Source organism: Macaca nemestrina, chromosome 9, assembly GCF_043159975.1.
Source record: "Macaca nemestrina isolate mMacNem1 chromosome 9, mMacNem.hap1, whole genome shotgun sequence".
Lineage (NCBI taxonomy): Eukaryota > Metazoa > Chordata > Mammalia > Primates > Cercopithecidae > Macaca > Macaca nemestrina.
The window spans coordinates 17,868,145-17,880,456 of NC_092133.1; the positions used below are offsets into that span (position 1 = coordinate 17,868,145).

Here is a 12,312-nt window from a genome sequence, read left to right on the forward strand (position 1 = left end):
AATAAGTAATTTTTATTCTTTTGCTCTACACTCTAGTATCCCCTCTCCCAATTATTCCTTGAGTGCAGATATACAGTGCTTTCTACATCTCACTCCCCTCTTATAACACCTATCTCACAGCCCTGTCATGAGGATCACATGTGAAAAATAGAAGAACATTTTAGAAAGAGTAAAGTACTATGCATATCTAAGATAACATTACCATTAGTAATCATAATCCAGTTGTTAGAAAACACAGCTGAGGTAATGGTTCACACTGCTACTTGTCTCTTTCATATAAGTCAAAAAGGACTTCAAAGGTTAAAGGGACAGAGAATTGGCAGTTGCCTTCAGTCTGCCCATCTCGTGAAGGATCGAGAAAAACCTTGATGTATATCACACAGACTTGTTTTCATTAGTGAAGTGTTTGTTTTGGAAATCATCCCAGTTTTAAAACAATACTTCCATTAGCTGTGCAAGTACCTATAATTATCCATCTTATCTGACCAGTGCCAAACTATTTTACTTATTGCATCCCATTTACCTCAGAGGTGCTGAAAGGAAAAGAACAAGACATTCATTCAATGTATGAAAAGGTGCAGAAAATGTTTATTTCTTTGAATAAACATCCATAAATGAACTTTGTATAAATTCCTGCAATAAGATATCATCAGGTACCATGAATGATGAATCTGAAGGTGTTGGAAACTCTTTGCTCCCATATATGGAAAAAATTCTGTAAACCTAACGTTTACAAGGCATAAAGTAGTACATTTTCCATTTTTTGTGTCTGGTTGGACACAAGTCAAGAAAGCGAGGAACAAATTCAAAGCCAAGTAGGGAAGTAAGAAAAGATAAAATAAGCAAGGAGGCCAGTTCATCATCAGTTACTGTTATTGAGAACTTGCCAGATTGCTGGCATTTTATTTTATGCTTAAGGGGAATTGAAGAGAAAAACAGATTTGAAATCACCCTTGCCCTCAAAAAGCATTCATTCCAGAGTGGTTGGAGAGAGAAAATAATCAGGAGACAGAAAAATTCAAAATTATAAAGATGGAATAGTATATGCAAAAAGAGAGAAGAAATAAGTGTGGTCTGCAATTTAAGTATGATTTATATCCCACATTGAGCATGCTTAGAATGTGGACAACACCACCACAATGAGCAGACGTCTAAGAGGACAGGTATAATTATCCTCAAATCAAAAACATGCTTTTCCTACAGGAAAAGGCTCAGAACAAAGGCTGGCTGTGCCCACCTAAGACAGAGGGTTCCCCTGGCCCATGAACTCCAGTTGGTGCTGAAAGCAAGGGCATATCTTAAACCTACTGAGATGATTGCATGAAGCTGTCATCCTCTGATGCCACTCAACATTCCAAACATACATGTTCCCTAGTTTGGTTCCATATTCACAAAGCAAATTTCTAATCATATTTATAATTTGGTTTCCAACATGCCACACATACCGGAAGAAAGGAAGCTGGCTGGAAGGGTCTAGAACACGGTGGCCCTGCTAATGAGATTTCTCATTGTAATACCAGCAATTAATGCAGGTGTATGTGTGAACATTCATACATGTGTGTATTATACAGAAATACACACATATTCAACATGTGTTTTTCAGAGAAACACTGGGAAATCTCCATTTATAACAATGCAGCTATCTAGATAGTTGGGTAAAAGTTTGTATTCTCATAAAATTTTACCATGCTCTAAATTAGAACCTTGCAAAGATCCTTACTGTGCTACTTAGTAGCATTGTTTATTTCTTCTGTTCAGTCTACAAGTTCTGCTTAACTGCTGAAGGCTCCTCATTTATCATACCTGACTGCCCAGGGGGAGGGGCACCTGATGATCCTCGTGGTAGACAAAGAAACACAGTCAGAACAGCAGCTCTGTTCCCAGCACAAGGTTCAATGGCGATTGGCTTGGGTGCCCCCTGAAAAAGAAAACCCACTTTAAGTTTGCACAATTGACATAGCATTGCTATTTTAATTTTCATCTTATCTATCCTTTAGGTAGCTGTGCTGTACATTCCTACTTGTTCAGGACACACCATGTGTTATTTTAACACTAGCTCCTTGCACACTATAGATGTGCACGTGGCCTACATTTGAATAAATCAACAAATTTCACTATATTTGACGAGCAGCTTGTGAGCCACAAAGTTATGCAACTTTTGTTCCTTTTTCCCAATTTTTTCCTCTCACCAATGATGTACAACACAGTGTAGTTTATCCAATTAAGTGATCACAATTCAAAATATTCTGTTGGCTTATCTTAATTTTCTTATTTTTACTGTCTACAGAGTGTACAACATGATGTTTTGATATATGTATACATAGTGAAATTATTACTACAGTCAATCTAAGTAACATATTCATCACCTGATACAGTTACCTATTTTTTGGTGGGAAGAGCACCTAAAATACACTCTCTTAGCAAATTTTCAGTATACAATACAACAGTATTAACTATAGTCCTCCTGCTTACATTAGATCTATAGACTTATTAATCCCACATAAGTGCAAGTTTGTACCCTTTGACCTACATCTCTTCATATCCTCCCGCTCCCTGTCCTTGGTGACTATTGTTCTATTCTCTGTTTCTATGTCTTTGACTTTTTTTAAGAATCCACATGTAAAAGTGAGATCAGGCTGGCATATCTTTAATACTGTTTTATTGAAATACCTACTTACTAATCACCCACCAATGCACTTGTATAAATAACTTTAGAAATAACATAGAGTAAATATATAATAATAATAATAATAATAGCAATAGCTAGTATTTTATTAAGTTGTTACTATGGATTAGGTGTTCAAAGTGCATTACATATATTGACTTATTTAAACTCACAACAACTCTGTAACATGAGAACACTGAAGCAAGAGGTTAAAAAAGCTTGCTAGGACTTGTATAGCTAGGAAGAAGTAGTTGGGCTAGCATTTAAGCTCAGGCAGGCTGCCTCCTGAGTTCACATTCTTAATCACACAATGCATGCCTATGACATGTGTGCATATGCAAACATGCACCTCCACACAAGTATACATAAACGTATGCACAAGTACACACATGTGTATACAAATCCACATATGAAATTTGGAATGAAACACAATGTGATCTTTGGAATAGTGAGGCTATCAATTTAGCCTAGGAATGTTAGTTTTGGCCATTATTTAAAGAGCTGTAGAAGAGACATGGTTGATATATCAAAGCAACATTTCTGAGTAAAGGCAAAATTAAATGGAAGAATAAGTACCATGGCTTTAATTATTAGAACAAATGATTTGTTCAGGTTTTTTTCATTGATGATATTTAAACTTTTCAGAAGAAATACAGACATATGCAGTCATTCACCTAGAATATTCTAGAATACTGCCGTTTCTAGAAAGTTTAATGAGGCATTAAAGATAAAATATGTCTGCTTTCATGTAAAACTTAGACTGAAATTTCTGGTGACAATGGTTTTATGTGGTTATAAAGGATTTCTCCTTTATAGCAACATAAATCTCATGTTTTAAAATTATCCTCATATAGATAACATTTTGGGAGTATTCAATATAAAGGTGAAAGTGGACATGGTGGTGGAAGTAAAGGGCATAAAAATGTTCCAAGAAAATGCTGTAAGCCATGTTGCAATACTTGTATCAAGTTACATGATCTATGGTTTTACACTTTAAAGCTTACATTTAATTTAACAGACTTATTTTTGAAAATGTTAAGTCAAAATTAGCATAAGTACATAGATATTCTCCAATGATGTAAATATTTAGAGAATAGGTTTGTCATATTCCAAGGCTAAAAGAAAAATACTATGAAATGTTTCAAATCATATTTACAGGCTACCAAAAGTTATTTTAATTTAATAAATGCAAACAATATATAAAGGTCAATTGATTAAAATATACTAACAGAACATAAAATAAACTCAGGGTTTAAATGAGAGTGATATATTGGAAAAACCATACCTAAGAAACAATCAATCATTTCTACCAACGGGCAAGCTTTTCTTTGTTTTTCTTTTTAAACTCTCAACATATTAACTGATACTCTTCAGCATATCCAAAGGCATGTTAAAAAAAAAAAAACTTGACTGCAAAAATTAGAACAGTAGAATTATATATTTATATTAAAAAGTTGAGAAACAGTGGGTCTTGCTTTAGGAGACTGAGCAAAACAACAAATGGTTCAGTAGTACATCATTTTGATCTTTTTGCCCGGCTATCTTTCTGCTGCTTTTAACACAAGCAGAAAACATTTTAAAACATCAACTACTGGTGTTTAAACATCAACAGCATCAATGGAGAAAAAAATTAATAAAAAATAAGTAATCTTCAGGTGGAATATGGCCTAATTAACACTTTAAACTTCAGAGACTTAGCAACAAATAAGGACAGTGTAGTAGAATATCTCAAAAGTGGAAAGGAAATTATGCCTGCATAAAAGCTACTTCTACAAAATCTTCCTTTAAAAAATTACTCTCTCATTCTTAGTTCTACTGCTATTGTAAAGAAAACATTCAGAAATTTCTGTATATTGATAAACTATATAAAAGGAGATTATACTTCTATTTAAAAAAATCAAATTGACTTACAACTTGGTCTATTTTTAGGTAAAAGAATTTTAATAAAAGGATATTAACAAAAATATGAATTATTCATCCTTTTTAAAATATTAGTTACTAGCTCAGCTCTTTGATAACTTCTGGAAGAAATTCACATAATTTAAAAATTATTTCCAGAGAGTGTGTGGCAAATATCACTTTCAATACAGAATTTTATATACAAAAAAACCAAACAAATCACTTTATAGCACTTGAATTTTACAACAGAAAATAGCAAAACCCCACGAATGATAATGTTTCTGATACCCTGAGGTTTGTCAGTTGTTTCGTGATAACTACATAACCATGAATCAAAATCATTTCACAATGACATAACATGTTCACTGAGCTGTGCAATTTATCATGTACTTTCCATTGCTGCCTTTCAAAGAGATAAAGCCTGGGTTTGTTTGCCCACAGCACTCAGCAACTGTGATTTACTTCAAGGCATTTTCATATTTGTTGTACTGCAAGAAGTTGGTATTAGGCTCTACCAGAAAACATCACTGACAGTTATGTAATTAGCAGTCCTTGTGTATTAAGCCCACAGCACTTTTAAAAAGACTTGTTTTGTTCACTGTAGTGTTTTTAAAGCTATTGTACTCTTATTTTCAAGTTGCTGTTTTAGGGGCAAAAATTCTATATTAAATGCTTTCCATTTTTCAGCTCTTACAAACAGAAAAAAAATTACCAGAGAAGCTTCTAGAATCATGGAGATTTTCAAGATTATAGTTCTTAAAACTCATAATAATTTGTTCTGAAAATGAGGCCTTCACTTGAGCTCAGGATCAATCCTGGGAAACTGCTGCTACGTGAATCACTGCACGTTTGGAAAACATCAATGGGTAAAGCTGGTTACTTGTTTCTTCTTCCACTGGCCCTCTCCAATGGTGAGTAAGGGATTCACTTCTGTAAATCACACTGAGACCCATCACTAGAAACCGTATTCCAGCAGCTGAGGGCTTAACAGAATTATCTGATGTCCTTGGACCAGTCATTATAATTTAAGTGGGGTTTAGTAGAACATTCAAGGACTCAAGATTAAAAAGATGTCACATCCTTTCTCAAAAACGTTTTCAGTAGTTCCAAAGTAGAACTTGTAAACTAACTCACTTCAAGGCACAGGCGGGTAACAGAGTAATAATAGTTAACATTTATTAAGCACTTACTATATGCCTGGTATCAATACCTACCCAATGAGGCATTGACTATTTCCATTTTACAGATGATGAAACTGAAGGTCTAAGAGTTCAAGTGACATAAATAAAGTTGTAGACCTAATAGGTGGTATAACCAGGATTTGGACCAATGTAGTCTATCTTCTGAGCTTGTATGCTTAACTTTATGCTATATTACCTGTAATAGGTAGGAAGACTGACTTATCCTCTAGAGTAAGACAATAAAACATAGCGGGTACTAACTAGAAAGTATAACTTTTTAAAAGACATTAACTCTTAAAATGTGTGCTGACCAACAGAACATGTCTGTGGGTCAAAAGAGGCTTGAGTCCAAAATGACATTCCCTACATACTCATCTAATAACATCCTTTATTCTGCACAAGCTCTATGTTTTAGTCAAATTAAGTGCTATTAGTAACTGTTCAACTGTTCCCAGGATTTTCAGAGTCATCTGTGCCTTCTTCACTCTTAGTCTTCCTACTGTCTAAGGCATCTTTCCCACAGGTCTCCAATGTTCCTGATCTTATGCATCCCTCAAAGCCAACTCGTGTCACTTCATCTATAAAGCCTTCTCTGATCTGAGATATTTAGTTTCTCCCTCTTTAGTTCTTTAACTTTACTTTTTGTGGCCCTCTTTATTTTCTACTTTGAATAACAGCTGGGTAAATGTCTATTTCCCATTGCATCAAGCTCCTTGAAAACAGGTCTTGTTCCTTATTCATCCCTATATCCCCTGTGCTCACTTCCTCTCTTTGAAATGTCCAAGCATGGTGCTTGTGCCGCCTTTTTGGGACCTATGTCTACCAATGTTTTACTGTACTTATTGATATACATGTTGTATAGCTCTGCTTCTGCAAGGCATATATTATGTTAGATTTTTGTTTGTCTTACCTATAGCATCTACTAGAGTGCATTGCACATGGTAAGTGAGTCAATGAATGAGTAAATCAAGTTGTCACAGAGGTCACATGGTGAAATAAGCGATAAGGCATGACCAAGTTTCTCTCCAAATTTGGATATTAAAGGGATAATAAAACACTAAAAATAATAATATGTAACATTTTCTGAGTGCTTACTAGATGCCTAGTGCTATGCTAAGTTTTTACATGGATTATTGTATGTAATCTAAATAGCAACCCTATTAGCAGGATACTGTTATTTTCCATTTCCTACAGATGAAGTAATTGAAATTCAGAGAGGTCAGATGGTATTCTCAGGGTAAGACAGCTAGTGAGGGGCAGATCCAGGATTGAAACTCTGATTCTACAATCTAGGCTTTCAGCCACTGTACAATATTACTAAAAAATATAGCTTAAGAAGCTAAGGAGTCTCTCATTCTCTCGGCCTGACTATTAATAGTAAAAATCAATTTAGAATACCAGTTATAACAATTATATGCAGATACTTACCCCATTTCTGACTAGTGATCAGAACATATGAGTCCTCAGACCAGCTCTCCCACTATCTAGCTGTGTGATCCTGGGCTTGTTACTAAGTCAGTTTGCCCAGTTGGAAAACTAAGTCAGTTTTCCCCAACAGGTAGGTTGGATGATTTTTAAGGTCCCTTTCCTCTTTAACATTCTGTGACTATGGTTTATGGACAACCTCCAGAATCTGTGACATACCAATATCTAACAGTTTGTGTACGTGTGGTGAAATTTAAAATTTCCAATCCTTAGTATTTTTTTCTTCCTGCTCAGTTACTTTAAATGGCACATCTAATTTTTAAAGAACAGTTTTATACCATATGATGAATACATCACATAAGACTAAATGGCCACCATCGCATGCCAAAAAAGCAATTAGAAAATTGAATCAAGGAATTAAGGATTAATGTGGGTATGTTATACCTGTCAGCAGTAATAAGTATTTTGACAAGAACAGAATAAATTCTGACAGTATGCACAAATACTAATCTGATAGATGAGTGAAATATTAAAAATGCAAACAACTACACATTAATCACTCTAACATTTCCCTACTAAAATACTTTTAATGTTATTCTTATCAGAATTCATCTATAAATAAAAATGAGTCTTTTTCAACAGCTTGCATGACTTGGTATTTGCTGTTTAATGAGTGTGGATACAAAATTTAGTTTTTAGTCACATTAGTAAAACTGAATGAATTTACTGAGTATTGTATTAAGTGAGCCCGATGGCTTTTGGCTCGCAGCTAATCAAGCGTGCTGATTCCATAGGATCAGCAAATACTAAGATTCCAGATTTCAAAAACGGATTCTCTGATTCCATTGTTTAGGCTTGGGGGAAAAAATGAAAGCAAAAATCACATCTTTCCTTATTTACTTTTTGTTTTGCATGAAATGATGAAGGAGAAAAAACACATTAGCTGGGTTTACTCAGTAGGAAGGAGAAGAATTCATATTAATAAAAGAAATTAAGCTGATGGACACTCTCAAAAACAGGGTTAAATTGCATTAGAAGCCAATTCAAAGAGAATAAAGTATTACATGTGGGAATAGGTAAAGGAATAAAACATAATCTTCACGGAATCAGGATGCTGCACTTGAGGTTCTGAAGGTATTCCAACCATAAACTTCATTTTCATATCCTACTAAATATCTCTCCTTGCTAAAATGCCTCCACGTTCAATCTGTGTTCAAAATTTCTAACTAAACACACGCATGCACACAAACACAGACACTCATATATACCCATATTTAAGGATTATCTTTATAGTATACTATTTAGATAAACTGAGTTTTGTAGTTATTTTAATTGTGTGGCACTGACTTTGGGAATAAAATGGTTGGATTGTGACAGCTCCAGTTTTATCACCTATTTTTCCCTAGGTGTTTAGGTACCAGAAAGTAAAATGAGACAACACTACCTCTTCTTGAGCTATTATACAATCATGCTTTGCCCTGAGTTGGTTAATAATATGAATGTTAATAGGAGGTGACTTTGAATAGATTATCCTTAAAAGTTGATTCCTGTTAGCATTTTTCAAAACTTTAAAATAGATTTTCTATTAAATCATTATCTTAATTAGATTTGTAACAACCTGTACTTTTCTCCACAACTCATTGCAAAAAGCAACCTAACCACTATACTTTACGTATGAATTTCAAAATTGAGAACATCCTTTCTGGCCTTGAAAAGTACTGTTAAGTGTGAGAGACAACTGTGCCTGCCAAATCAGTCACTTCTCATCTTGCTTATGCCCAGACTTAGGCTTTTTTTCAGGCCCCTCCATTCACATAGACTTCTTGCCAACATCTACCATTCCTGCCATATTGGCTTAAACCTCTCTACCTGCAAGAAGCTATGCCAGGTCATGCTAGGCCACTCCAGGACCTCTTTGCTCTACTCTCTCTCAATACTTCTGAGTAAATAACTTTTCCTTTCTAACCATTGAGAAGAAGTGCAACGTGGTGGTTATGAGAACAACCTTTAGCACCCAACTTCCTGGGTTCAAGGCCATGCTCTCATCCAAGCATGAGTTTGGTTAAAGCACTTAACCTTCCTGTGCCTCAAGTTCTTCATCTGTAAAATAGAGCTAAAAATACCTTACTTATATTGTTATCATAATGATTAAATGAGTAATATATATATACATGAAGTATAGCACACAGTAAGTACTAAGTCATTGATTATTATTACACCATTCTGTCCAGTTTTCACTTTGCTTTAGAGTTGTTCTTTGTTCCGTATGAAGAATATGCTCAACTCAAAAGATAGATATCTGAGGACACAGACCATATTTTTTAAAGTCTCTGTTAATGGCTTGGTATGAATTAATTAAGAAATTCAGCCTTGAGGAGAGATTTTTTATTGATGGTTTTCAGGGTAGGAAAAATCTAATCCCAATGCCAAACTTCCCACACTTCCACATCAACACTGCCCCTGAATGCCTGCCTGTTCTTCCCATTTTTGTTCCCTGCTTTTATCAAGGAATCTGACCTGACTGCAAGCATTATATGTTGCAGAGAATAGACTTTCCCTGGCACCTAAGACTGAGGCATTTAAGAAATATTTTATGAATAAATGGATATTTGTTTTCCCTTTTCCAAATTGTGCACAAGGTAACTCTCAAAGATATAAACAAAATCTCAATCTAGAATAGATAGATGTAAACCAGCAGGAAAGTTAGAAAAATCAAGATCTTGGTATTATTTCCCAGGCTAGTCCATTCTAACACACATTATGCCATTCATTAATGTCAAATGCCACCATAAGAATACAGCTGATAGATAAATTCTTTTTAAAATGTAAATGTGCTCATTACTGGTGGTCGAGTGCTACATAGGCACAGTACCCACTCTGGTGAAGCATCATTTTAAGCTAAATGCAAGTCTGACTAATTTAGAGCCAAATCCACTGGAAGAGTTATGCACAGAGTCCTGGGGGTAATAGCGGAGGGAGGCAGGCAGGAGAGGGTATGTGAAGTTCTGGAGAAGGACTTTACCTTGCAGAAGATGACTAGGAGTTCACCAGGAGAATGATGAAGGAGGATTTCTGGCAGAAGTAAAGGCATGCACACAGAGGTGCAAAGACATATGGGTTGTATTGGAAACTGATAGAAGTTCATTGGGGAGGTTAAGTGTTAGGAAATATTCTGTAAAGAGGGATGAGAAGAGGCAATAGAGGAAGACTGAGGCCCTTCAAAATATCCAGGTCTCCCGTTAGCCCTTCTCATCCTTCCTGACCATGGCTGGAATTCTCACTAGCTGCTTAAAATGTGCTGAGATGCTAAGACAGAACCTGACGTGTGCAGCACACGGTGGGTCATGGGCAGCCTTCATCAAGACGTGGTGTGCATCATCCCTCATGAACACGAGCAAACCTCTCCCTATTAGGAACTTGCGGTGTCCCTTTATTAAACTATTAGTCAAATCTGTTATACTGAGGGAACATTAAATTAAAACATTTATTCCTGAAACTTCAATCATAAAAGTAAATCAAGAAGCACTGTGAAAACTGTCAGCAGAAAGAATAAAAGTGCAGATTTGGCAATATTCTTAATGAAGAATCAGATGTTCATAGATTCACATAATAAATGACTTTCTACTGTAATTATCATACCAGTCGCAACCTATTATAAGTACAAAAGCATGGACGAAACTTTGAATGAAAGAGTTTAATATGACTTGGTACAAAAGCATGTGTGTAATTACCTGGATTTCTCAGAGAATAAGTCATTCTGGATTGCAGAGTTTTCCCAGAAAGCTGAACATTAACTCTACAAGAGCTAAAGCTTTGCCGTTTTAGGGTGTTAAAAAATACTGCAAAGTTGCTTGAAATAAATAGCATTTTCTCTGCTTCTCAACAAGTCTGTAATATATTAAACATAATTTAATATTGTCTTGATGTTCCATGATCAACATTGTGAACATCAGTTTTCACAGAATGCTAAAGACACATAGAGTTGCAAATGTGTGAATGAATAAGTATGGTACAGCTATAGCCCTAGGGGTTTCTTTTCCCTCCTCTTCCCCAGTCCCAGAAACCACCAATGCCAGCTTGCTTGTTACATATTTGTTTCTTTACATAAATGCAACCTTTGCAGCTGCCACTGGATAAAGTGACTGCTTTTCTGTAAACCCCATCAGTGATACAAATACTGAAATGACCTTCTCAAGAGGTTGTCTTATTTTCCACAATATCTTCTTCCCTGTTGCTGTCAGTGTGCTGTGACCTGTCAGTAACATTCAAAGTACTGCCTAATTTCTACATTACCAACCCCATGTACCACAGACATCCTCTTGACAGTCTGTAACCATCCTCCTATGTCCCTTGAAGTTCGTAGACAGAGTAGCCTTTGCAATTTCAAGAATTTTGACAATAGAGTTTGGAAATAATCTTACTACAAAGTCTAGAAATACTTCAGCAGACCCAAATGACTTTACTTGACATGAAGTGGGTGGGGGTTCAAATATTATGGGATTTTGAATAAATTACTGAACTTTTCTGTGCCACAGCTTTTCTATATAGAAAATAGAGATTATAACGCCAATCTTGCAAGTTTACATTGAGGATTATAAAGAATAATATAAGATTAAGGCACTTAGTATAGAGCCTGGCAAAAAGTAGTTGTTTAAATACAATTTTATATTAGGTCAAATCACTTGCAAATGCAATTTTTAAAAGTCAAAACCAATTGAATATCAGCAATTTTATATGGATCAATGTTAATAGTTCCCTTTCCCTTCCTTCCACTTTGCTTTGGTGATTGATGGCAGGTAAATAAAGGAGGCTTACACATCAAGATCTTTTCTTATCTTTCTCTCCTGGGTGATGTCATTCTCTCAGGATTGGTCCGAAAGTATGGCTCCAGTATTCTAGTGTCTGGTCTAGAACTGAGTTCCAAGTTCAAACATTAGTCTATTGTGGAGAAGATGATATTTGATCAATGCTAGTGTTAGAAAGCTCAGAGGCCAAAGCCATTAAAAAGGACATATTCTCCGCAAACCTTTCAGCTCACACAGCAAACAGAAGAATATTTTATGGATGGATAGGCATAGAAACGCCCCCTAAGGGTGTTCTGGTGTATCTGTGTGTGGCTTGGGAAGCCTCTTTGCTCACTGG

At 35.5% G+C, this 12,312-nt stretch overlaps 1 protein-coding gene across 6 annotated transcripts in view; it reads right to left on the minus strand.

Moving 5' to 3' along the window:
• LOC105467216 (attractin like 1) overlaps window positions 1-12,312 on the minus strand; it is an 882,222-nt gene that overhangs the window by 121,137 nt on the left and 748,773 nt on the right. For all 6 annotated transcript variants that reach the window (XM_071069067.1, XM_011716729.3, XM_011716724.2 and 3 more), the window contains one exon: window positions 1,804-1,918. In XM_071069067.1, coding sequence (XP_070925168.1) covers window positions 1,804-1,918 — 115 coding nt within the window. The remainder of the gene's footprint in view (window positions 1-1,803; window positions 1,919-12,312) is intronic.